The sequence below is a fragment of the Dufourea novaeangliae genome, unplaced genomic scaffold (genome assembly GCF_001272555.1).
Source record: "Dufourea novaeangliae isolate 0120121106 unplaced genomic scaffold, ASM127255v1 scaffold89, whole genome shotgun sequence".
NCBI lineage: Eukaryota > Metazoa > Arthropoda > Insecta > Hymenoptera > Halictidae > Dufourea > Dufourea novaeangliae.
The window spans coordinates 2,414,623-2,442,460 of NW_015373988.1; the positions used below are offsets into that span (position 1 = coordinate 2,414,623).

Sequence of the window (27,838 nt, forward strand, 5' to 3'; positions counted from 1 at the left end):
GGATTAAATTGCGAAAAGTAAATCTTGAGACACACGGAGAGGGACTCTTTGTTTGTGATTAGTATGTAGTTTCTATTATCATCTGAAGCTGGCTTAAACTTATGGTATTAATATTTTTTATGAAGTGTCGTTGAACATATGGTGGAACTCGTAAATGGCGAATTCACATAATTTCAGTTCCGTAAATTAATCTATAAAAATCTAGTCTAGCAGTCTACTGACAGATAATACAATTAAAAGTTAAACTCTGAGTTCGGGTCTGACTCGAACAGCGCACGAGGATTAAACTCTTCAAAGGTTACGTGTAGGTTATGTTATGTTACAAGATCCGACCAAAATCGGCGAACCCGCCTGAACAGAGAATAGAAAGAGAAATGACACTTTTAAGCCGGTATTAGCGGCGTGCATTGATTTTTATCTCTATTTCCGTCTCCAGATTAGTTCCGTGTGGCGCATGTGCAAGCTATCCGGTGCCACGCGACACGCGAATGCTCGGATTTCAGTCTCATTTTTACGAGCTTCTTTAAACCAATCCACTGAGAATTAGAGACGAGATTTCCCTGTGCTGTTTAGTCGCTTTGGCGAATACAAGCCGAAATTTTCACGTTAAATTTGAAACTTCTCGTGATTTGGTCGGGTGCCAAAGACTTGATACCCTTCCGATCCTCAGTCCGCTGATACATGAAAACCCGCCATTATCGATGTCGCTCGCGAATTCCGTATTATCGAAATCGATACTTCTTTAGTTCAAATCTTCATTCGAACCTAAGTCGCCAGTTCTTATTGTGAAGAATAAACATCGTTACCTGAGATTCTGTGGCTTTAATCCTATTTGTTTCTGCTGTATCGTTACTAGACTACAGATTTTAAGCGTTATAGCGTAGACGATCTTCTAGAATTCAGTAGAGTTTGATGAAGTTTAAGGAAGCTTTTAGTTTATCTGGAATTTGATTGAATAGTAAATAAAATAGACAGACTTCTCTTTGACTCCAGTTCTGGTAAATTAGATTATGAACGTTTTTATAAACATTCGCGATCTAATTATTATCAGTTAAGTTAATTTGATTCGTTAATTAATCATTAATTTGATCAGTGAATTTTGATACGTGATTTTGTGACGTTGCTACAATTTGGAGACGGCAAGACGAGATACATACGAAGACGCGTAGTACGTACGTGAATCCCCCGTTTACAAGTCAGTACAAAAACATACAAGTTATGTTTATCAGGTTGTCTGTTACACGACAGATATTGAATGGTACGATGAGTCAGGTTTTATCGAGATACCTGAGAAAAGTATAGACATCAATAAGCTTTTAATAATGTACATGATGGTGGTGGTAAGAGGCGTAGAAAGAGGAAGAAAGTTACACTTAAAAGTTGGAACGGAAGCATTAGTCATCATACTCCTATCGATATCTATGTCTATTTATAATTTAATTTCACAGAAATAACTAAGTAGAGTGCGTGATCTTGACATGATTGTGTCACAGTGTAGTATGTTTCATCGATGGTTTCGCATTAGCATATATTTTTGCGGTGTCTTTGTCTCTGAACCCGTTTCGAAAGAATCGTTAGATTTCAGAGTGTGTCGCAACTAGACTGCGGATTTTACGCATTTATCGCGTACAGGATTGTCTAAAACTCGGTACAGCTAAGTTTTTGAACAAAATCGAAGTTTATATTTTCTGTCAAACCTCAGAGCAACCTTAGTAAGACAAACAGATTTCTATGTAACTTCAATTTTTACAAATTACTCCATAAAAATCTATATTTGTGCAAATGTTTGTAATCCAATCATAATCGTGAAATATTTCAGGACACCATGTGGCCATTAGGTAAATCCAGTACATATACTGATTGGTTCAGGTAGCTTTGTAATGTGGCCGTAACGCGTACACGCCCAACAGGACAAGAATAGATGTTAATTAAATAGATCGCTCGATATACCTAACTTCACCTATTCTGTCTGGACACACGTCTGCTCGCGAGCCGGTTTAATTTCAGTGTGTATATTGTTTGGGAAAATATAGCCAGTCATCTAAAGGTATTGTATTCGCGATATAGAACGTGTAAACAGAACGGTAGATCCGATTGTTGAAAACCTTAAGTGGAGATTTGTCAGACATAAAATAGTTGTCAAGCGTTATCAAGTTTTGAATTTATTTTTATAATCATTTACTTACCATAGAGTATTATTATTTTATACATTTTATTGGAATAGAAGTGATACAGAAATTTATTATTATGGAAAATGCAATAGAGATCCAGATGCAAAAACTGGAATGTACTCATAGGAGATAAGGTTTTTCAATTAATTACTGAAAGTATAAAAGTGCAGTATAACATCTGAATATTTTGGAGATTATGAGATGTTTTTGTTCTTTGAATGATGTTGTCATATCATGAAGGATGGGGTCTTCTAAATCTTTAGGAGATTAGTAATTTAATTTACAGAATATGTCCAAAATAACAGTTGTCATTGAAGCTATTGTTCACACAGATTTTAATTGAAACATAATTTTTGTAAATGCTCCAAAAAATTAAAAGATCCCTAATTAATCGAAATTTTGAACAGAAGTCAGATAATTGATTATAGTTTCAGAAATTTCTTTCCAGGGATTCTACACTTATGTTTTTTATTATTTTATTCCGTTGACACGTTTAAGCCTTTAGCACTGTGAATCACAATTTCGCCTTACTATTAGTAATATTTCATTGTACGTGAAACATAAGAATAAGCTGTTCTTTTCTGTTTTCCTTATCTTTCAGTATACATTCACCAGAGCATGCTAATTCAATTCGTCAGAATTGAAAACGATACCAAACATCTTCGACACTTTAAAATAAATTAGTAAAACTATTAGTTCATATCGTGTAGTTAACGAAATAGATTTCATTTATAACAGAAATTAAAATCAAATTGTATCCAGGACAGGTTAGAAACTTTCTCCCCTCATTTAGTGCTATAAACATAGGTTCGTTCACAGTGATACCAAAAAAAGAACACATCTGTTCGACAGATATAACTGAAAATTCACGAAAAATCGAGTGTATTAATATCAGCTAGGACGTCACACATATCTCAAGTAAATCGGCTTTAGATTATCTCTTACTTAGAAATGGTGCTTGAAACGTTAACGCAGGATTTAACGGATCCGTTTCAAGCGGCGCATGATCAGGATTTTGAATTGGAAATGATAATTACATACGTCCAAAAACGGGGCGAATATGCAATCGTCTCGGGCTGCGTCGTGGGCAAACGTGTACACGATACGTACGGATAGACGCCTCGTCAATACGGTCATATCTCGATTGGGCTATTAAAAGAGATTGTTCCTAATTTCGAAAAGGTTCGCGTCGCTCGCGACCGGCCTTTACGACGCTACATTTCACCCGGTGTGACGACAACACAAGGCTCTCGAGAGCGAGCGTGTACCGTTCGAATTCCACGCAGCACGCGAACCGATTGGTCGGCGCTGGTGGCGCCTTCCAATCATGATGCTCTATACTCGTGATGTCACGGGCCGATATATAATACAGTCGCGCGCCATCCTCTGGCTCAGACCTCAGTTGGCTTTGAAATGAGCGGAACGAGGTAATCCTCAGTGAGTTCTCGCTGCTCGCACGCCCTTCGGGAGTGAGAGAAGCCGGGTGGTGGTTGTTTTTTTTTTCTTCGGCCGTAAAAGGCAGGGAAACACATTGCTCTGCTAAAATCGTCGCGAATCTTGTGTCGCGTTTTCAACACCAAGGATATCAAAAACTAGTCATCGAACGTGTCGCAAGTCAGTTGTGAGCGTACGAAAAATAAAAACCGTCGTGCGGGACAGGATACTAAATACACGAAGTGTCTGTCCGTTAATTGTAATAGCATAAAAAGGTGCGCTTAACAAGAGGGTATTTAAAGCGCCGATCAAGTTACTACACGGGTGCCTCGTTGTTGTTAACAGTAAGAGAAATCACAGAAGGACGTTCCAAGTCAGGAAGTAGTGGTTCTCGAGAGACAAGACACATGGTTCGAGCGTAACAAAAGGTATACGCAAAGCCACTATGGAATAAAGAAGTTAAGAGAGACAAAGAAACGAGTGACAGAAAGATAGATAGAGAGAGAGAGAGAAAACAAAGACTGGCAAAGAACACGTTGTCCGATGAATTCCTCTATTTAAGTCGCGTGGAAACAAACGTGTTCGTTTGACCTGTGATTTATCCCCCTATTTCGTTTTTTCTTTTCCTCGCGAAATCGTCAGAACTCTCGACTCGATCGAGGGTTAACACCGGCTGGCAAGCTGAACGCTTTCCCGCGAGTCGATAAAAAGCTCTCGAAGCTGTACCTGAAATACAAGAGCAAAATGGTCGGGAGCAACGGGACTATGATCGCGATCCGGCTTGTCCGCAGCAAATTGCGGAAACGGGAGGATCATTCAAACACGGTGCATCCGGAGCCGACAGTGGTTCAGACGGCAACATCGCCGATCTCTACCATCGTCGCACCGTCCTATTCCGTAGAGGGTTGTTGCACGCAGATGTCAACGACTACGACATCAACGGACCTGGGAAATAACACAGCTGGCGACCAGGATAATGTCTACGCCACGACCAATACGGCAGATCAATTCGTCTGGCAGTTTCCGCCTCCTTATCCACCACCTCACACACCGGCGCAGTATACGTTGTGCAACGGCCAGGTTGGTAGACCATTTTCTTGCTTTTTCTATTTCTTCTTTTTCCTCGGAGCTTGTAGCCTCGAAGGAAACGAGAACCACGCGTATCCCCTTTCTGTTCCTCCTTTACCAGCTGCGCCTAACCAGTAGAGCCAGTATTACCAGATTTCACTGGTTTATCCCCTTACCCTCGTCAGGATAAATCTCGAGGATCCTAACCAATATTGACATTTTATTCGAGGTGTAATTATCGTTTTATCAGTACCATATAAATTCGAGGATATAAAACATTGATCCCAATAGCGCGACCGCTTTGCATCATAATAGAATGGTTGTTAGGGCACTGAACCGTGTTTCGGGGGTATTCCTGTTGGCAAGTGGAAAGGAAGGTGGTTTTGTGATGTTTTTTGCGGGAAGGGTATGAACGTTAGTAAATTGAGACTTTAACGTAAGAGTGTAGATCACATGTGTTTACTACATTTTTTTATTTTGTTTAGTATATCACTGGTAACTTAAAAATATTCCATGTTTTTAGTTTATTCTAACATTAGAAATGAAAGAACATGATTTGTTGAAGTTGATAAACTTTTTACGTGATACCTGAATTAATTTCGGAGTTATCTCACCAATTTGTACAATATTGTTTTGAATATTTCGCGCTTGAAAGTTTTCTTTCCTGTGTATTCATAGAGGCGCCACTTGCTGAGCAATTGTTCTAATTTCATTGTTCTGTCAAATTTTGTAAGATTACGGCAACACATTTGACATAAAAGTGACATAAAAGTATCGATATTTTTACCCTCCAAATGGGAATGTCCTTTTTAGTTACGGTAGTAATATTGTGCTTGAAGTACTATTTCGGAGCAGATCGATTTTCACATGCTGCTTCATTTACCGAACTATGACATCACATTAATCTATTAAAATACATTCCTGCTAGTAAAAAGTTCCTGCCGGTAAAAATCAATACATCAATAATACAAACAGTTTTTACTCTATTCCCACTATTTTATAAATTTGTAGGAAACTAATTTGTTCATTCGCGAAATATTAATGAATATAGTCCGTCTTGTATTAATTGTTAAATGATACAGATCGAAGGTACTTATTTTGTTCTATTAAAACCAACAAAGTATGTATATTCTTAATAGAATGTTATTTAAACGTAACAGAATATATATTACTCCGTTTACGTATAGTGGCCATATTTCATTCTCTGCTGTCAAACTGGTAACTGTTTATGAATTATGATTAAAAAAAATATGAGTTAATTGATTTATTATCTTTCTAGTACACTTCCTTAAAAAATTATACATTAAAAGTGTAGAATAGACAAAAATGTTAAACATTAATATTATAGATTCCTTAATTATGAAAGCCAACATTAATTTCTTTAAATATATGGAATGAAAGTAATGTCCCATTGTTTACTATTGAAAATATTAATCAACTTCATATTGCGCAATTGACAGTAAAGATACAAGAATGTTAGGGAAACGTCTATAACACCTGACAAGATTTCAAGCATTCGTCGTAAAATCGCTGTTTTATTCGATCCTACTTGTCAAAAATGATCGATTCAATTAACAACTCATTGATCTCCTTTGGGTGCTTTCATTTTTAAGGCTAATTTTAGAATTCTCTTCCGTTTGTCAGGATTATTCACTGTACATTTGCGTAATTTTGCGCAACAGGTTACACGCATCGGACTTATATGCGCATATACAAGCAAGGTACCAGAAATTAGGATATTCTTAACGACGATAAGACCTTTTAAAAGTGTAGTTAATAATAGTTCGTGGCGCTATCGATCCTCCAAGGACGACGCTTACGGGCAGACGGCCTGGCAAACGAGTTGTAAGGTCGAGGCTCAGTCCCAGGCTCGCCGCCAGAAAAATCCCAAACAATCGGCAACGTTGCCGCTTCTGCTATGCTTTGTTGCCGTTATGACACCCGTACGTTTCAGTTTCATGCTCCACTTACCGATAGATCCTTACTACTTTCCCATGTACGTTTGCTAGTTTTGAATTATTCTTCCTGATTAGACCGGAGACAGTTATGTAAAAGTTTTGACCGTTTAAACATATGTATGTAATAATAATATTTAACGGCTTAATGACATCGTAGTATGATGAAATAGGCAAAGTTCAGCATTTCTGCTGCTATAAAATCTAACCTTCGTGAAGATTAAAAGCGGAGTAGAATGTCTATTAGGATATGTCAAATTTCTATTCAGTTTTGTTAGAAACAGTTGGTGCTCTGTGGTACACTGTATTTCTCAAATAGATTTATACTCTTTAAATAGTATTTGTACGATCGGTTTGTTTGTGTGTGTTAGACCCGTTTATTTTAGCTTTTGAAAGTGTATGGGATAAAATTTATTAGACAGCAATCTAATGTATCACCCCTTAATCTGTAGGGTGTAATAAAGAGTAGTGAAAAAGTTTCATTACTCTTGCTTGAGATTTTAACATTTTGGTAATAACACGTAATTGATGTTACACTGTATTAAAATTTGAAAATTTTGTTTGATGTATTGCGTACTATATTTTAATATGCTTGTATAGTTAATGAATAACGAAGCATTGTTAAGCCTTACACTTTGGTTGGAACGGAGCCATACTATTTATTTTTATTTCATTCATTTTTTTTACATCTTAAGGTTAATAATCTGCATGGCATTGCTTCCTCGAAAAACTTCACTTTTTTATTTGCTAATATGATTTAATGTCTTCATACACTTAAAGAAACCTTCGGTTAAACGCTTATTCAAACAAAAATTCATTCGAGTATTTGGCGATCAATCTTCCGTTTCTATGTATATTTGTCATCGCTGCGGATTGCAATTTCCGTATTAAAATAACGGATTTTTATTATCTGGTATTGTCAAAGTCTGGCTATAGATTATCTAAATCATCCAGATGACATAAGATTTTATGCTCGCGTGATGTAAGATGCATGTAACGTCGTCTACTGTAGCTTCATTAAAAACGAACACGAGGAACTTACCCATTACAGAAGTCAGATAAGATTGGGCTTTCAATTCTATTTTATAAAACAACATTGCACTCGTTTTAACTAGGTGTCCCATTTCGTTCTATGGCTAGCAGATTTTGAAACGCGTTCGTTGCCACCATTTTGTTCGGAAACCGTTACAGACAGAGCTTAGATTTTTGACGTTCATAGATATCAAAACTTGAACTACCGACGATAATCGTGACAAACTCTTGAAAGTATATAAATTTATAAATTAACGAACTTTCATATTCTAATAAAAACTGTAAAAGGTCTGAGAAAATGCATTCTTATAACATTTTTGCTTTGGTAGTTCTAATGTTAAACAATGTAAAACAGAGATAATAAATAATATAAATGAGTTCACAAAATATGATAAGAATGTCAGTGCATATTTCAGACTTCATTTGGGTTTTCAATGTAAACTATATAAATATAATGTTAAATAGAACTTTCAAGAGAAACTGGAGCGTCACATTGTATATTATATTCCATCGTTCGGTAGATTGTGGATCTTTATGGAAATATTCAGTTTTACAGACCTGGAACTCACAGAAACTGGAATACAAAATATCTTTGTCCACTCTACGAAGAAGTTCTATCAGGTCTAACACAAAAATACAAACCATAGAACTTTATTCAATTTACAACGATATTTAGTTTTAGACAATCATGCATAAATCCAGAAAAGCTGTCCATTATGTTTAAAAACGAACGGAATAATACTAATCCATAAATATAGCCACACTGGCAAAATCAGAAATGGGCACATGACGTCTGCAGTGACCCCTTTCTTTTTTCAAAACGTAAGTAAATCAAGAGGTATTACAAAATAAAAACGAATCAGTCTGATAATTAACGTTTAGTAGTTTTACAAGGAACGAAAACCAAATAAATAAATTGTACTAACTGCGACCCCACGCGTCTACTTATGGGTTAACCCTAAATAATGCATGTTATTTCGTGTATTGTGGTATTCCCTGTGCCCGCATAATTCATATTTATGGCACACTAATCGGCTTCTTCGCAAGTGTGTTCGTTGTGACTCGTTTACTCGGCGCGGCTAATACGCGGAAAACGACTCAATACTTGAACTCGTTTGTTCGCCGACGTAACCGTTAACGTCATTCATTACAGCTGTTAATTCGACGTGTTCGGCGTTGTACACACATAGTCTCGGACTTCCCACAACGTTGGCGGCTCCGAACGCCGTCGTCGCGTGTACACTACCGCTCATAAATATTAGGGACGCACGGTCTGCATGAAGAAAATGTTACATTTTTCAAAAATTATATATTTGTGGCCACGTTTATTACTTCATAGCAGCATAAATGTTGTCCATCGAGTATAAATAGGGTTAACGCGCCAATGATTGAACACTTAAGAGATTTTCTAACTATTAAAATCGATTTTTAAATGATAATAATATTAATAAATATTTGCCACATGAAAATTAGGTTTCTTAATATCTAGAACTTTCATGACGTACCTAGATTTCAATTTGAAATATTGGAAATATAATTAATTCAAAAGAAAAAATATAGACTTTACCAGTGAATGAACAGTGTTAAATACATGAACATTTTCAACTAATAATGGCGCGAAAATAGTTTCAATGTGAAACGAGGAATTGAAAAAAAATCAATATTTAATCATTTGTTTGTTGTAAAAACTTAATTTACTCGTGTTTGTGTACAATGTTCATTTACTGGCGCATCTACCGTAAATAATGTTCAATTCAGATTTTCAGCAATTTTGTAATGCCTTGTAACATTTAACTGCATATTCGTTAAGTGTCCTGAAATACTTATGTGCGAGAGTGTATAGTCCTTCGAATTCTTTCCTATATACGGTGGCCCATTTGACGCGACTGTGGGAAACACAAATGTCCAAGGAAAAAACTATTGCGTTCCGTTGGGGAAAAATATTATCGTCGACGAGATATTCCATTTAAATGCGCAGACCGTACGTCCACGGGTTTTAAAGTCATCGTTGCTTTGTGTTTTCAATGGATCTATATATCTTTGTTGGAAGCCGACATCAACAAAATTTCACGGCGTAGAAGACGATGATTCGCCAAAATTTCCGCAACGGTCGATTCGAACGGAAGAGATTGCACGGACTGTTTTTTTCCGTCTTGCCCGTTTGGCACCGTTAGATTTTTTAAGAGCTTCCTAATTGCACGTTCGCAATGATCTTCGTTTAATCGGAAAGAACGGTATACTATTTAATACGTTCGCGAAAGTATTTGTACAAGCCACAGAGACAACGGAAGATTATTTTTTTCGACAGATCCAACGACTTTATTTTTGCCAGATGTGTACACTTACCGACAAAAATTAAGAAACAAGGCAGTTTCTCTGTGAACATTATATTTGTATGTAATTAACGACGGTCGACCTCTATTTTCTTATGTTTTTTTGGAACGAACTGTACATGGTTTTTTCCATTTTGTTCGAACAATTATGTACGCAAGTGGTAAATGAAAATACATTACACAGTCTCCCATTATATGCTTTATTTCTTAATTTTATTAAACCCCTTTTTATTACTGTATATTATTTTTCTCTTTAATCTCAACTATTCTACCTGCAAGTACAAACTTCAAAAAATGTTTACAGAATTTTGTTCGTCTTTTCGTTGTAAGTCCATACTTTAGAAGATATTTTTTAAATCACGTACGGTCACTTGTCTCCCATGTCTACATCTAAGAACCCTTAAAATACGTAAATTTGACAATTCCTATTCACTTCGAGCAATTTTCATTAGTATTCCCCATTTAACTATTTCCCGATAAAATTTCAGTGTTTACGTTGGACGGTCACACACGACACAATCCAATAATTGAAAAGGTTCCGTATAGGAGCCAATCCCGAAGGTCGTGTTATATTCACTTACATTCTCGAATTCCTCCCAAACCGTTCCTCTTCTAATTTCGTCATCGTGAAAACATTGTCCCGCTGTCTGTCTGGCCGGTCACGTGGACTGTGGTAAAGGAGCGCACTGCGAATTTGGCTGGTTGCGGTCTAGTCGGTTGACTTGAAAACGTCTCTGGTGACGAACGAAGGCGTCGTCCGTTTTAACCGTTTCCCGTCTTAGAAACCGCGAGAAGCTGATACGTTATACATACGCGCGTGTCGGGTGTTTTGAACGGATAGACGCACCTAAAAACCCGCTTTTACCCCTCTGGCTGGCGCTAAATTTAGCGTGGGTGGGCGTTTCGCCGTCCACCGGTTTGTGCCAAACAACTAGACTTTTCGTACAGGGTGCAGCTGTCTCGGGGCTGACAGAATAATGTGTCTCTCCTTGACGACAGCGGGACCGGTATTGGCATTATTCCGACAATAGTTTGACCGTGCTCGCTTGGGAATCGTTTCAACGGCACTCTGAATTCTTTGGCCTTTTCTGGTTCCCTCTTCCGCGATCCGATCAAGAACCAATTTGCATCATTTGGTCCCACGGGTCTAGCAATCCTACGCTCGGATGGCGTTCCTCGGGATATATACATGTTCAGTTTCTCGTTTTTACTCTCGACCACGGCGCACAGTGGCGTTATATATGCCAGAATGGTAATCTAGATGAATTTAATTTAAATAATGACATACTCAAAAATATTTTCTGTTGCCATCATTTTACAATACTTAGATAGTGCCAGCAATCGATAACACCATTGAAAATGTTAAAAATGACAATAATACTACGAACAAAGTTAAGATAAGTTTAAAGAAACTGGTTCCATTTTGCACTACACATATTATTCATAAAAATCATGCGCTTCGTTTTTCCTCTTTAAGCAAAAATATTATTTATTGAAATACCAAAAGAGGATGCTGAATAACTTGTTGCTGCAGAAAGAAGCTAAACCCATGACTTATTGAAAATTTTTAAATAAAATTTCATTCAATAAATGTTACAATGGTAAATATCATTAGAGCTACCTACAACAAATTTTTTTTCACAAATTAAATTCAGATAGATTGTCAGTCTGGCTCAACTATGAACCGTGTGGCCCTGTGCTCGGGTCAGTTTCGTAACGTTCAAAACACCCGGCGGATACCGCGATATTTCCTGGTTTTTCCGGTCGGGACGAGCCCGTTCTCCACTATTTCCATGCTTCGTAGGATTCGCTCCTGTAGTCGATGTCCGCTCTGTACACCGCATTGAAAGTCGTAATTCTTGCATGACCTTACTGTCGCCCCGTGTGTATGTCCGCGTGACGACACGAGGAATTTCTGCAACGGTTTATTTCTATACGTCTATAATTCGACCTCAGAAAATTCGGATTCTGTTATTCTTAAGGACACGGCTGTCGGTGTTGAACAGAGAATGATCGTCATCTTTTGTGGTGATTTCGCATTGAGGACTTTGTGTCGCTTGACGCGTAACTGTGGTGGATCGATCGTGAGGAAAGTGTAATCGTAGAGAAAGTTTTAATGGGTTTGATTTATTTTTCACCGTAGTGAATTACTTAACAGAGAGATTTTTCTAAGGATCTGTGGTATAGAAATTACAGCGTTGGTGTGGAAAGATTGCAAGAATTACGAATAAGATGTAATTTAAATTTAATTTAAATCAAGATATCTTTTGAGATTGTGAAATTTTGTAATAAACTCGCTCCTATTTTTTTTTTACAGCCAGTATCACGTGTTTTTCACTTATTTCAGTGTCAATTTTTTTGTGTGTCAATATTTACCTTCATGAAATGTTCAATAAAAGAAAAGAAGGATATATGTAGTCTATTCGGTTAGGATAACGTTTAAATAATGGAGTATTTCGATAATAGAACATTCAAATGTATTATACTGAATTACAATATTCCAATATTTAAACGGTAGTTCTATCATTAAAGAGCAATAATTCACGAAGACTAGAATCGAACAGAAATCGATCTCCGCCATTAAAAGTTTTGTTCGATCGAAAACAAAATGTGAAGTTCGGCAAGCATTGTTAAAACTGTTCTATTGTAATTGTGAATGCTGAAAATTCACAGTGTTCCACTACTTCCAGGTAGAAGTATGGATTGATTACGTTACTTCCGCCATAGGCGAGTCACACGAAGCGCTCCCCCTCCTCGTGTGGCTGCCTTATGTTCATCGCACAGATAGTAATAATCCATATTCATACCACGTTGCATGTAACGAGTTGAAAACGATTTTGCGCTGCAGGTTTGCAGCTCTTTGTTCCATTCAAACGTATATATAATTGTAACGATATTCGAATTGATAAACCAAACGAGAGCACGTGGACACGAACGTGGTACCACAGACGATATATAAGGATATACCTAACATGCAATGTAATTTTCTGTCCCATGTCACGTGTGAATATAATTTCTGATATCAGAAACTTTTATGTTTTCGTGGGACACTAAGTCCCATAAAGTGTTAGGTCTATTCTTATATCTCGTCTGTGGTCGTGCACAATTGTACCCGGACGGTACAACAGTGCGCCTCAAACACGAATTACCGGCCATTATGCGGTTAATGGAATTGTTTCGGCCTTATAATCCTGCTGGCTCGTTTTTTCTCCATTGAAACAGAATACTGTCGCATTTTCATGGCCACAAATCGAATTCCATGGCGGAAACTTTCGTTGAATGTTAGAAAGTAATCACATTGAATCAACAATTATTCTATACCTCGTGTCACATAGGAAACACGCGAAGCATTGCTGATATTCGAGGTTATTCTCTACTGGTTATGCGCGCGAGGAATTCGAACCACGCTTCTTTACCGATGTATACTGCGTTGTAACGGTCTAATCTTCGTTATTATTTTTTTTATCTCGTATCACGATGATTTCGATAAAAGTCACATGCAGCTTACTTTCTCGGTCACATCATGTTTTTCGCGGTAGCAGACGAAATTCTCTCAGTAATGGCAATATTGAAAGAAATCTTTTGTTGCGGCAATTGTTTGTCAAGTTTGTCAATTGTAAGTATCGGTTGTAATGTCGAAAGCCGACTTTCGTTGCGGCAATTGTTTCTCGGTGTTATCGTGCTGTTAGATTTCAAGAAATAGAATCGAATGAATTGATAATTGTGAAGTAAAAAAAAGAAGGAACTGAATATTCATTGGCTTGCCAAATTTTGTATACACAGTTAAGACATTGTACAAGTCTTACAGTTTCATTTTTCGTTTAAGCTCGTGGATGTTTTTATTTATTTAAACATGGAAATGTACTGAATTGGCACGTGTCTGTTGTGTTGCAGGATACTCTTGTACACGCATTACCGTCGGATAGGTCTGGATTTGCAAAGGGCATTCGCAAAAACATTGGGGGGCGCTGGCGTCGCCTGGTGAAAAGGAAGCCGGAGACGGAGACTTGTGCCATTCCGCCAGAGTTGAAGGATCAGCTGAAGACGATATACGTCTATTGACGTCCAGGATCGTTGAGTCGTTAAACCGATTTCTTTCACGAACCTTCCACTCAGTAATCAATGCTTTCCTGTACGTAAGATAGAAATACCGTATCGAAGAACAGAAACGCTGTGTATGGAATAAGTGAACTCTCGAATGTGATCGTATGCGATTGTCCGAGCGATGGTATGCTCTGTGAGACAAGAAAGATAATCATAGGGAATATGCGTGTATATGCGTCATCGTATAATCGTAGGAGGGACAGAAAGAAGGTGTGAAATTTAAAACAAACGTAATCACTATACCTCCGACTAAACATATCAGAAAGTGCCTAAAAACCTACCTTCCTGAACAAATTGAGAGCACGCGAGGAAAATTATCCTTCTGACACGTTGCCTATTTTTGTAAAAATATATTGCATAAGGTGCACACATTTCATGAAAATAGAGAGGAGAAAGAAACACAGGAGTACCATTTGTCACCATATTAGATTCTAGAATAGTTTGCGACTAGACTGCGGATATTTATAAAAATTCACGATTCGATAGATTTCTTTTGCAAACAGAAATAAATACAAATTTCGTGCCATCTGTCGATGGTTCTATCAGGTAGCAAACAAAAGAATTTAAATGAAACTTTCGTGCCATCTGTTGATGGTTTTCCTATCAGGTAGCAAACAGAAACAGTCCACGGAACTTTACCACGATTTTTATTTCATTATATTTTGGACGGTTTTGCATTTTCACGTTACGGACGCATGAAAATCCGCAGTCTATTTATGGTGAAGCGTATATGTGTGTGTGTGTGAGTGTGAATAGGCATATACGAAACTGAAAGAAAGAGTAGCTTTCCGCGAAAGCTTTTGTCGCGCGTGCGTGCATCATCGCTCGTGTATGTATATATACGAAAACGGTAGTAAAAAGAAGCTGTTCGACTTCGATACGCAGGACGACGGCGCGTCAAGAACTTCATGAGACTGATATGTAAAATGTACGACAACACGAGTGTCCACAGCTCGTCGCTTTTCAGTACGTTTTTACATGATTAATAGGTGAAAATCACTTCGAATCGTTAGTATTAATGTATACCTGAAAAATATACGACCGTCGGAGCTGCCCCGTTTTTTTTTTTTTTTTTAGGCTTCTTGTTCTTCTGTGCCCCTTCCGGCAGCTCTGTTGCGCTGTGCAAATAGATGTGTACACAGTGAATCCACCAGTGGTTGTCGCCGCTCGTAGCTAGGCGACGCATAGACGAGCTGCGGGAACCATTGGGGCGTCGTGAAACGGTATGGCCGCACGCAGACCTGGCCATTTCTCGCGGCCATCGGTGGGGTCGGCCGATGATCGCAGTCATCGATTTTTGTTATACTCAAGATACGATCAGAACCGTAACACAAGTGCCTATCCGCCTCACCAGAAGTGGCTAGGTCGCTCATTGTGGTCGCAACCACTTATTTCTGTTATACAATCGAAATTTACCGACAGTACGATTAAAACGGAATCAATGGAAGCGTGGCAGCCATCTTCGTTTACATTTGGGTTACATAAATTAGAAATTAATCATCGACAGCCCAGGTAGTTTAGTTCGTCAAAGCAGTCATCTAAAAAATGAAAAACCCTGGGTTTGACTCTCGGTTCGGTACTCGACTGACCGATATTTTTTTTTTTGTTTTGTTTAGTCCTAGAACAAATACCTATTGCGCAACAGAAAGTGGCTGCGGGCTTCTCATTGAAAAGCATTGAAAGTTATGACCAACTAGACCTCGACAAATGGACGAGTCTGCGGGCAGCCTAATGAAGGCGTAAACTACTTTTAATTCTTACGATGGCCGACCGTTAAAGTAATGCCCCGAGAATTTCCCACGTTACATACTCGTTTTGAAAAGCTTCGTGTGTCGAATTGGGAAAGGGTAGGGGTCGAATGAATTGCTGATTCGTAGCTGCGCTCCGATCAGGGGGTTCATCTGACCGTTCTTCGCGACGGGATGACGTAGCATTTCGTAGATACTTGTAACATAGGCCAATTTTAAGATTTGTTAATAATATTCGACAGCTCATATTGAGCTCTCCCGTACTACAACGCTAATTATGGTATTTTACTTGTATTGTTGTATTAAGCAATACCCCGTGTCTTTTTGGAAACGTGGCTGAACGTCGATCGATCGATGACCCGCTCAACTAGGGACTAAAACGGCGAATTCGTTCGATGCTGAGCCACGTTTGCGCCAGTAGTCAAGCTATTCGTTTCTATATTAAGCGTATTTCTCGCACGCGTGGCTTTTTTGTTTCCAGACCTCGATAACATTAATTAATTTATGCAGAGTGAATCAAACGGAAACGGCGGAAGACGATGTGTAAATATATTGTTAACCCCCTCCCGGCGGCGAGAGATCGCGACGAAAAGTTTGTTTCTCTCCGTTGCACCACGCGAGCCGAAATATCGCGTCGCGACGTTCCTTTTACGGCTCGACCCCCCTTTTAACCCTTTACTGTAATTATTTTGGTAGAATGTAAATACATGTTACAGCAACTCTTGTTTATCAGTAAATGTGATGGCATAATTGATTTTATCGCGATTACGAGTATGTATTTTTAAGGATCAGTAACGTGCCTACAATCTGTGTACGGTAAAAATGTTTTTTTTTTTTTTTTTTGTATGGATGAAATCCAGGATGGAATTTGTGTATCCATCAGCTAGTCACGTGATAATAATTGTTCAGAAAAAAACTTGTACTGTATACTTTCCGGAGCAGCTTGAATTTTTCCTCGCGAATACCTGTCTGAATACAACAATATCAAATAAAGTATTCAAAAGGACACCATGTGCTTTTATTCCGATGCCATTTTATCATACACCCTGACACGGTTTTCATGAAACATTCGTGCAAATGGAATCGACATCATTTAGAGTTTAAACAGTAAAACCTGAGGAATTTATCCGAAAAATGATTTCGCTTGAAAATAATTTTTGTTAATAAGTGCTACGAGAAAGTTCAGATATTTCACACGAGGTACGTAACGCAGGTAACCATTGAAGTTAAAATACTCCGAAGTAAAACATTTTTTTAAATAATGTAATATAAGAATATAATAATGATCACTTTTGCAATCATAATTTGGTTATTTTTAAGAGCATCATGAATTGTCCGAAGTGAGTTCAAATACTGTAACATAGAACGCATAGTCAATAGTTATTAAAATGCTAACTTATCGAATTTAACGTTTCTTTCCGAAAGAAATTAAGAATACATAATTCATTCATTATATTCTCCATTATTCTCGATCATTCCACGCCATTTTTGCCAAGGAAATATAAATTGAGTAACAATAAGTACCTGAATAGTATGTAAAAAAAAATAAAATTTTCAACTTTCCATGTCTAAATCAATCTTTTAGAAGACTAAAGTTCTCTTTATTTTTCGTTGAATTTCGACTGGCAGGTACCAAAGATCGACAGATAGAAGAAACAAGATGTCGAAGAGGAGATGATCAACGCAGGAGAACAATTCCAAGAATTAATTTCTCTGGACTACATCGATGGACGCTCCTAATATAATTATAGCGCAGCTCTCGTAGTAACCAGAAATGTATAATGAAAAGTTACGAACGTTAACAACATCCTACGCATGTCTAAAGATGTTTTGTTTGTTAAATGATTCGAGCTTGCACTCGCCATGAGGTCATACTACCGTTGGATGACTGACATTTGATGGTCGCGTTGATTATTAATGAAATGTTTCATCTTTAGCTTGCGAATTACACACATCGATGACGTCCTAAATAGATGATCTTAATTTCACAAAATTTATTAAACCTTATTAACTTAGCGAAGCATGGACACATGACGTTGCTTTAATTGAAGCTTCTGATGAATCACCTGTGAGCAGTTGAAGAATTTTTGGATTAATATAGTGTTAGTATGATACGGAAAATTATATTTCTCGTTTGTTTTGGAACAAGGATATGGTTACATTAAAAATTGAAAATTTCATTCGTTTATAACAAAATAAACTTAAGAAGTTAGTTAGGTACATATTGTGGGGAATCGTTGACTACAATGAGGAAAAGAGTACGATAGAAATTACCCATTCTTTTACAAACGAAACCATTTTTTACAACTGAAATGTAAAAACTAAATCTCTTAAAATAATATATTTACATATACATATAGAAATGCTATTCATTGCCAGATTTTCCCTTCTTAAAACATACAAGTAGCTAATTGAGAGAACCACTTCTTATTCGTGTCTATACAACCTGGAATTTCCTATGACAAAACTGCACTTTTTCTCACCAAAAACATCGTTCACTACTTTTTTTTAAGGAGTTTAGAGAGAGCTTCCGTTACGTCTTTATGACGCGCAGAAATGTTTGAACAGTTTCACGACTTTACAGCTTTATTGACTCTTTCATTTTACAAATAAATATAATATCTTTCGCGCTAAAATTTCAGGGAAAATCATGGGATTTTAAAAATTACAGAACCGTCAGAGGGCATTTTCAATCGAGATACCATAGTATGTACTCATATTTGGTGACTGTCGTATTACAATTGAATAGTTGCTGGTATCTATTGTTGTCATAACTTCCGTGTCTTTGGTAAAACAATTCTGTGGCTCAACTGAGGAATCAACAAACTATATACATGATACGATGCATTATTCATACGAATTCTAAATTATTTCAACTATACCGAGATATCGCACAGACGGCTTAATGGCGGCTTAAAGGCGCCTCAGTTTTAAAATGGCCGTAAAGTGGGCATCTTCAAGGCGTCATGTGCTATCTGGATGAAGATTTACGAAGTATGGAATGGAAATAAACGTACCTTCGGACACTTTGGGCTAGTTTTATTAATTCAATTAACAACGTGTTTATAATACTCTTCGTCTCTTCCTCTTATTTATAATTACATAATTGTAATGAACTGTTATTGTTTTCTTTAGACCCGTCGTCTTTCAACATCTTAGCGTAACTCATTCAAAGTCGCGGACACACGCTTGCAGAAGCACAATAGGATCAATCACGGTCATCATCACCAACCAATCGGAATCGTTAATCGTTAACAGTCGTCGTCAGATAATCACTCAACGCACCTATTTACTTAGTTTTTACTGGATATGGCAGCTACAACTTATAAGAAATATTACAAAACCACCGAAGATTCGTTCATCTTGCGTCACGATTGTGTGTGTCTCTGTATTCACATTCATACAATTGTACGATCATACCTGGCCACGAGCTCTCCGCGGGTTTCTACGCGACGATTCTTGCCAGTTAACGATTTCAGACTTGTTTATCCGTGCGTATTGGGCCTGTTCGGAACGTTGTCGGAATAGTTATCGCGGCTCGTGTTTCCGCACGAACTATGGTTCCAGAACGTGCGTTGGAATACGTCGTTTCTTATCCTTCCCGCCCCTCTCGTTTACGTACACCTTTTTGTTTTCTATCGACGTGATTTTCGTATTTCTCTTCTTTTTTCTTTTCTCATTTAATAAACACGATCGATCGCGCGCTCGATGGCTAATAAATATCGCGGCGACGAGTAGGAAGAACAGAGTAAAACGTGTCATGTGCCACGCGTCGACGCGCGCGCGCGCGCGCGCGCGCTCACGTATTTTAGGTGTATGCATGTATAATGTGTGTGCGTATATTTCGAGATCTTTACAAATAGTTGAGCTGTAATCGGACAAGTCCTGAACAAAGCCGCGCGAGTGCCGGATCCGCAATGTTTGGTATCGCGACTGCAAGAAGATTCACACCATACTCGTGCGTACACGCCATTCACTCCTTCGTTCTATGGGCTGCATATGCAAATTTTTCTCTATTAGTCTTCTAGTAATTCAGTATTAATTAGTTACACAATTAATTTATTTAATCGCTTGTAATTAATTACCTAATCGTTAAATCTGTATCTCGTGGATCCGCGTTGTCTCTGTTCCTTTGTTCCTGTGTGTGTGCATGTGTGTGTGTATATGTATGTACGTGGGAGTGTATACGTATATTTGTGTACTATGCGTGTGTTTGTACATGTGTATACGCGTGCACGTGGAAGTGTGCATTCGTATATGTAATATCCAATCTGTCCTCCTCCTCCATGTGTGCTCGCCTGTGTGTGGTATGTGTTGTGCACGTGATTCTAAATTCTCATCATCCTTCTTCTTTTTTTTTTTTTTTGTTCTTTTAATGCGAGACGGTGTTTCGTATTATCTCATATAGCTGGTATATCTATCTATTTACTTGAGTTTACGTGTTTATAAATATCGTATAGTAAACCGCGTTTTTGTCCACTTCGTCATTCAATTATGCGCTTTGTACAAGGGTGCAATGCGAACCGAGTGATAGTTGTTCTTTTTTACGGTCGACGGTGTGTGTACGTGTGTGTCCGGGGTGTGTCAACGTAATCTCGCGAAACCAGTCCGGGTGAAGCCCCGGCCGCCATTTTTCTCAGGACGTCCATCCCGCCAGAGAGACGACACGCGTTCCTAAACTCACTCGAGTAGCACCCTACGAATACGAATAGCAGAGTGTGTCGTTGATTGGTGGGGTGATTCGTCGACGAGGCACTCGAGTTGAGATTTGGTGACCGCGCGTCTGTTCGAGAACAGAGAAAGGAACATACCCGGCGAACAAGACATTTACCGGTTGGACGTCCTAGATCTAGCGTGAAATCGAACGGAACACGGAAGGAAAGTCCGAGATACGACGGAAAAACCGAAACACGTTCGAATGGGAGTAGCGGAAATGAAAAACGATACCGTCAAAGAACAGAGTAGCGCTCGCGCATGTATATATGTATATTGGTTCACTAAGTATGAAACTAGACAAATATTAAAATGCAAACTTTGACCTTTATTACCTGTAGTTTGGCGCCAAATTTCAGTATCAGATTACGTTAGTTTGAAAGATGCATTTTCGTTCTTCCATAAGTTATATTTACTTGTTAAAATATCTTAATTAATTTGATTGGTTTATCCACTATTGTAGAACCACGAGAAAGTCAAAAATTTGTGTGGTTTACGAATATGCAAAGTTTTGTGAAGGATCGACTACTAAAGGCCACCGTGAGCAATTGCTTGAAAAAAAATTCAAAGATGGGAATTTCAAACTCACCAGTGAGTCACGTGGAAGACCAGGGTCGAAGGTGGATAATGATTACCTGAAAGCCGTAGTAGAGTCTGATCCATCTCAAAATACCCATGAATTGGCATGCATCATTTGGCTCATATCGGTAAAGTGAAGATGTTACGGTATATTCGTCAAGTTTCATACTTAATGACCCAATATATGTATACTCGCGCGCGGTGGAGGTTCATCGCGAGTCTCGCTACGGGCCGATGAACTCCCGCCGCGGATGTTCGAAGTACCAGACGAAATCGGCGAAGTTCCCCTCTACTGCTTAAAATTACAAGTAAACGACTAGTCTCTGTCGATAGTCCAATTTTCTTTTTCCCTTCGACTCGAAAACTGATTGACTATTTTTACCTGTGGGGATAGCGGTTTTTAAAGACTACCGACCAGCGCTGCCCTAGTTTCTCATTTCGTGTAAATAGTTTACAAGAGAGTACGATAGGAGGCAATAATAGGTTTACGGAGTTAGTCGATTGACAGATTTCGAAATAACCGGTACAAGTATATCCCCCACTCGGTCGACATTCACGAACAGCTCGAACGACCGTTCCCCCTCCCCCCCTTTCGCCGAAAAAATTTTCTTCTCTGTGCTCTTTCGATACACTCTTTGGTAATACTCGGTACAGCATCCATCATCGCGTCGCAAACAACGTACAGGCTTGACGTGAACAGCGTTAAACAACTCGTGTGCTGCGAATTCACAGCACCCCAGGAATGTCTCGAGAAATGCAAAAGAAACAGCGGAAGATAGAGACAGACAGAGAGATAGAGATAGATAGAAAGTAAAAGCGAAATTGGCCGTGAAGAGAAAAAGAGAGAAAACCCTGCAATCGCGACGATCACGGGGACGTTGATCCGTTGTAGTGGTTATTACAATTCATCGAGGTTATGTCGATCAACGGAGACGATTTTTCGTCGAAAGCGTATACCTGGGATCTGATTCCTTCTCACCCTTCTCGACAGTATATTTAGTGTTTTTTTTTCCCCATCGATTCGAGGAACGTTGATTCTCTCGCGCATTCGAAACCACCGAATGGTATCTCATACCCTCTTGCTTTCTGGTTTTTGATTGTCGTGTTCTGCGCGCCTCGAGACCACAACACCACCACCCAAGCTTTGTCTCTTTGCTTCTCTCCACGCGATGATACACAGTTAATGGTAATAGTACTAACAAGAGTAGCAGTATCGATGCGGTAGCAATGAGAAAGCTTCGTGAACACACGGCCAAAATCACGCGGCGTTCCGGTAGTCGGTGCTTATTTTATAGATCTCGGTCGACGGATCGACGCCGAGTATCTGTCGTCGTTCGTTTCTTCGTTCGATTGGTCCGACGTCTATGTACGTTCCTGTCTGTCTTGTGTCGGCCACGATCGCGGCGCTTATCCGTGTGCACCGTCTGTATCCCCTGATGCTCCGTGCAGAGAACGTCATCGTGGTGGTCGCTGTGAAACGATCGTAACCGGAACCGGTCGTTCGGTGTTTCGCGATCCGACGATCATTGTTTCAGATTCGACGAGCCGTTGCAGTCCGCGTTTATTTGACGTATCGGCGTGGTTCGCTGTCAGTAGACCCACGACACAGGCACCCATTGAGGTGTCGTGTGGACCCGTTCGATGGCCGCCTCCAATTGCGCGATCGTCTCCTCGATGTCGTTGTTCACGATGGTGAGATCGAAAAAGTGCCCGTACGCTTGCTTCAGCGAGTCCGATACTTTCGCGAGTCTCTCCAGGCTTCCGTCACACTGAAACAGACAATAAGAACAGCTTGTATGAACATCGATGGATCGTTTCCGGCTTTTTTTTTTCTCATTTTAAGACAGACCTCGTCGAAACAATCTTACGGCGGGACTTTTGTGGTGTAGAACATTTGTCGGAGACTAGGAACTAGTTTGCTTTATTCTTAAAATCGACCTAGTGCAAATTGTCTTTGACAATTATACAGGGTGTCCCAACAGGATGGGGCAATCCGCAAAATGGATATTTCTCATGGAAATACAAATCGAAAAGTCTTAATTAATCTAGTATTACACTATACTTTTGCGAAATAAAATCAAGATTCTAAGACAAAAATTCCCAACTACAACAACAATCGAATACCATTTGATTACATTTAAATACAAGATTATTCTCATACATTTTCAAATGTAGGTACTAGTAGAAGGTTTGTTTCCAATTATGAAGCTACTGATCCCAATTAATTTCTACCGTTATTAACATTCGTGTTGTGATTATACGTAAACAACTTCCAGGTAGTGTACTGCTCCGCGTACTTCATGAAACAGGGGAATTTTCAGTTAACTGGAAGTGCCGAAGCTTCATAATCTCGTCACTGCTCTCGATTAATCGTTTAACTAATTCAACCCTGTGGCAACAGTTAGCTCTTCGCCCACCCCGTTCCTCTCCCTGGGGAGGTTAGTGGATCAATGCCTGGTTAACACTCACGTCGGTGATATTCTGGAATACCGGGGCGGCGATGAAAACGACGTAAGGCGCGAACTCCGCCGTGCGTAACACTTTCAAGGCTTGCGGCTCGACGTCCAATATAACCACCCTTCCTTCTTCATGAATCTTCCGAATTGTTTCAAGCTTCGTCCCGTACATGGCGTCCTCGTGTGTACCTGGTATAAGGATTAATAAGAAAAGAAAGAAAATTAAAATGAAGATTAATAAGAAATACAAGAAAACATTCATCGAAATTAACCCTCAAGGACATGTGTGCAGTATTCTCTACGCCACTGGCATAGAGAAGTCTTCTATTTCTTTAAATTTATTTTACTTGTAACATATTTTTTTCATCCTAATTACCTAGGATTAAAAATAGAAAATTATTACATTAACAGATAAAGAAAAAGCCTGCTGATGGCTTTTAAAATTACAGAAAAAGAAAATTACGTATTTATGGTCCGTATCCTTAAGGGTTAATACTTTTCGTAGAGACATTTTTTTGTCGTTATTTACCGTATTCGAGATATTCATTGGCTGCTATGTCGGCCATCATTTCCTCGTGCGATACGAAATAATAATTGCGACCGTTCTCTTCGTCGTTTCGCGGAGGCCTCGTTGTATCTGGACAATATTTTATCGTTGTTAGTTTTCAAATATATCGTACGTTGGAAATGTCTATGTATACGTGTTTAATAGATCATTGGTTTTGAACTACAGTACACTATTAAGGTATACCAATGAGTAAGACACTTTTCCTCCAATATGGCGGCAATATATTTTAGCTTCAGAATATTTCTAAAATCTTCTGTTTCGTCTAAATGACGGCAGGTGATGGGCATAAGACAGGAATTTGAATGATTTCGAAATGAATAAAGAATTTCGCGAAAACTAGTGGACTACTTATTGGTACACCTACTAATGACAAAATTTAAGGGAATCGTGCAATTTATAAAAAATTTACAATGATGTATATAGATAATGTTATGCTTACGTGGAATAGGATAGGCATATTTGTCCGGATGCTTCGCGATAATCGTATTTTTTATGTGCCGACGACCAACACCGTGGGCTCCTAATAACACTAGTGTTTTCCGCTGGAATGCAGGATCTGTCGCGTAAAATTGTACAGGCATTAGGGAAATATGTTCAGGGAGTACTTTCGAAAAATTATGTAAATAGGATTATTCTTAAGATAACGATAAAAACAAGTATTTAACTTACAAGGTAGCTTAACGACCTCCTCGTAGGTGACCAGATCCAGCTGGTCGAACACTGCGTTGTGTTTCGCGAGGTACTTATCCTTGTATTGCTTCTTTTTCCGGCCGAATATTGAGCAATTCACTGGAAACGTGAAACAATTGATTATTCGCGTGTTTTGACTAATTAAAAATCTGGGGACCAACTGGAAAGTATCCTGCGAGAGAATAAATTCTGGTCCCTTTTTTCACGTCTTTCGAATTAATTCTTTGTAGAGTTTGTCGTTCACGCTACATTAAAAAAATAATTTAACTAATAAACAAACCGATACATGAATTATATAATTCATCGAGGTTGTAATAATTCTTTGAATTTAATATTAGCGTAGTATTTATTTCTATTTACTGGAGAACAGAGAATTAATTAAATTTTCTACATTTCTAAATGGCTTTACATTCGTTATACGATCTCAGTCAACTGATCTAAGGTGTCGAAACCGTGGTGAAATTAGCTAAGTGATTAGTAATTTGCATTATAGTCTGACGTGATATTGATTTACAAAAATATTCGATTGCAAAGAGAACAGCGTATGCAAGTTGTTTCGTAACATTGGGAATATCACTGAAAGAATGGATTCAGTATCTGGAAAATCGTGACAGGTCAGCCATATTGGTTTTAACTGAAACTTTTATTTGTATCGTTGGAGTCGTATGCTTTTCGAAATTCTCGTTCTTTTTCCGTTGATGACAAGGACACTGGTTAAAATATTTTCAAAAGAATTTCCCATTATTTAAGGGAAAGAGACAATATTATCTTAATTACTCGGATAATTTTAATCGACACCACGCGTATTCTGTGTGAAACAGTAATAATATGTTACACGATTATTAAATATTAAGCAATCAGTGGTTTGAAATACCGCTAATTGAGATTTGTGAGTCATTGTAAACAAATTATAAACTAAATAAAATTTGTATCACTACGTACATTTTTTTTGTTCTAGGTTTCAAATCCATTCTTGCAATCTTTTCCACGCATTAACACGTTAAACTACTATGGAAGTCATCAGAAACTATCGAATTCAATTAAAACATATAAATCCTAACCAGCGTACAATATTACAAATACAGTACATAATAAAACAAATAGAAGAATTGTACATATTAACGCGTAAACATTTTATCCTTAATAACAAAAACGTAGAAAATATTGCACCAATGTAAATCAGAAGTAAAAGGAACTCCGTTTGATAGTAAACGTGTTAAGGCAAACCCTGCATGTGATCAGAAAATTTATTAGAATAGGTAAAGAATATACTGTCGACGATATTAGTTATTATGAAAATGTACAGATGGAAAATAATATATAAGAAGTAATCGATGTCAATTGCTAAGACTCAGACTGCAGATTTTATGCATTTGTAGCAAATCACTGAAAACTTTAATAACATTCAATGAAAGTACTAATTTATTCTATAGGTAATTCTTAATAAAGGAAATGAATTTGTGATTAATTCACACTTTTGTGAATCTGCATAAACGTCCACAGTCTGGCTACGACACTCACAACGCGCGTATCATTAGATCGATCAAAGTGTGACGCGTGACGTAGGCTGTAATTGAAACATTTAGCAGGCTGTACGCTAGTAAACATCCTCCACGAACGTCCGAACAATCAGCATCGTACGCGCGACAGAAGTATAAAGAGCTACTCTCGTAGAATCTCAATCACCGGTGTAAAGCGTAATTCTCGTCTAAATGGTAAAAAGAGATTTCATTCAGTCAGCCAGTTTACATAGAAGCCATAACCATAAGGAGGGAAGTGGGATTCCCACTGTGAGATGGGTGTTCCAGCAGGTCACAAGATGAGAAAGAAGGACTACCAGGGGTAGTTTTATGCGTAGATCTTGAAAACTGGTGTCGCGATCAGAACAAGATCATGATGACTTCGAACGAACGTAGGGTAACAATTCTTTTTAATTTCAATTCATGTTTATGCAACGGCCCTATCACTAAATTCATTTTTTCATGTGTGCATTCTGATTTAATAAAATTTTAAATACTAGGCTGCTGCACATGAATTGTTCTTTCTTTCATGCATTTGAACTTTTTTTGTCCGCTACTGGCTAGCAACTAAAAGAAGCTCTAAAATTTTAAACTTTCTTTCGATAATTTTTTTTACCATAAAGAACGGTTTTCTCTTTGTTAATATAAATTCTTCTTATTTTTAAGTGCATTTATTGCCTGCACTTATCATACAGTATAAAAAGTTCAAAAAAGTTACTAGTCTAGAAATATTCTTGGGTAATGGTTAAATAAATGAATTGAAATAACGAAATATTTTATTTTAATAGTAATTTTAACCGTAAATTATGATGTGTCAATTTTAAAGGTATTATTTTCAGATTTTTTTTTAAATCGATATTTGGAGTAAAAAAAGGCGACTGATCTTTTTACCGACACATTGCCGTTCGAAACTTCATCATGATGATGCTGCGACGATGTGCTTTTGCGAGTGGAATCGTGTGAAACAAGCGTAAGTGCATGAAACGTAGCGAGAGCATGCATCGAAGCACGCCGCGAGAGAACATGTTTTGTGTTGTATACCAAGAGTATACCTTGCTATTCACAATACAAACTAAACAAAGAAACTCTACCGTTTCGTCAAAGTTCGTGGACAAATAGGTAGTGTATCCCATTAACTGCTAAATAATATATCTAATGTTACTAATTTTCCAAAGTTAATAATCCTTTCGTTGTGTCGTTTTATTACCTGTTTCTGTCATAACAATGTTAATAAACAAATTTGTAACCTCGTCTGTGAAGAACGAATCTCGCTCTAAACGGACGATAGTTTAGTGAAAATGATCAAAGATATAGTTAGTTGTGCCGTTAAAGTATGATCATAGCTTCAAAGTTAGAAAATCCAACAATCAATTTTTGAACAGGAATAATATTAAAATTATTTAGTAAATTTAATATATTAATATTAATATTATAAGTATTTCAAAATCTGTAATAATATTAATTATT

General features: G+C 38.0%; 2 protein-coding genes across 2 annotated transcripts in view; one reads left to right on the top strand and one right to left on the bottom strand.

Annotated features, from left to right (window-relative positions):
• The window catches only part of LOC107187613, a 107,729-nt gene extending 90,878 nt beyond the window's left edge, over positions 1 to 16,851 (top strand). Inside the window, exons 5-6 of the mRNA XM_015575748.1 lie at positions 4,397 to 4,685; positions 13,888 to 16,851. Coding sequence (XP_015431234.1) covers positions 4,397 to 4,685; positions 13,888 to 14,055 — 457 coding nt within the window. The 3' untranslated portion in view covers positions 14,056 to 16,851. The remainder of the gene's footprint in view (positions 1 to 4,396; positions 4,686 to 13,887) is intronic.
• A 5,475-nt stretch (positions 16,852 to 22,326) lies between these two features.
• Positions 22,327 to 27,838, bottom strand: part of LOC107187606 (peripheral plasma membrane protein CASK) — a 223,929-nt gene continuing 218,417 nt past the window's right edge. Inside the window, exons 16-20 of the mRNA XM_015575741.1 lie at positions 24,831 to 24,950; positions 24,601 to 24,717; positions 24,123 to 24,230; positions 23,607 to 23,782; positions 22,327 to 22,906 (exon numbers count right to left, since the gene is read on the bottom strand). Coding sequence (XP_015431227.1) covers positions 22,727 to 22,906; positions 23,607 to 23,782; positions 24,123 to 24,230; positions 24,601 to 24,717; positions 24,831 to 24,950 — 701 coding nt within the window. The 3' untranslated portion in view covers positions 22,327 to 22,726. The remainder of the gene's footprint in view (positions 22,907 to 23,606; positions 23,783 to 24,122; positions 24,231 to 24,600; positions 24,718 to 24,830; positions 24,951 to 27,838) is intronic.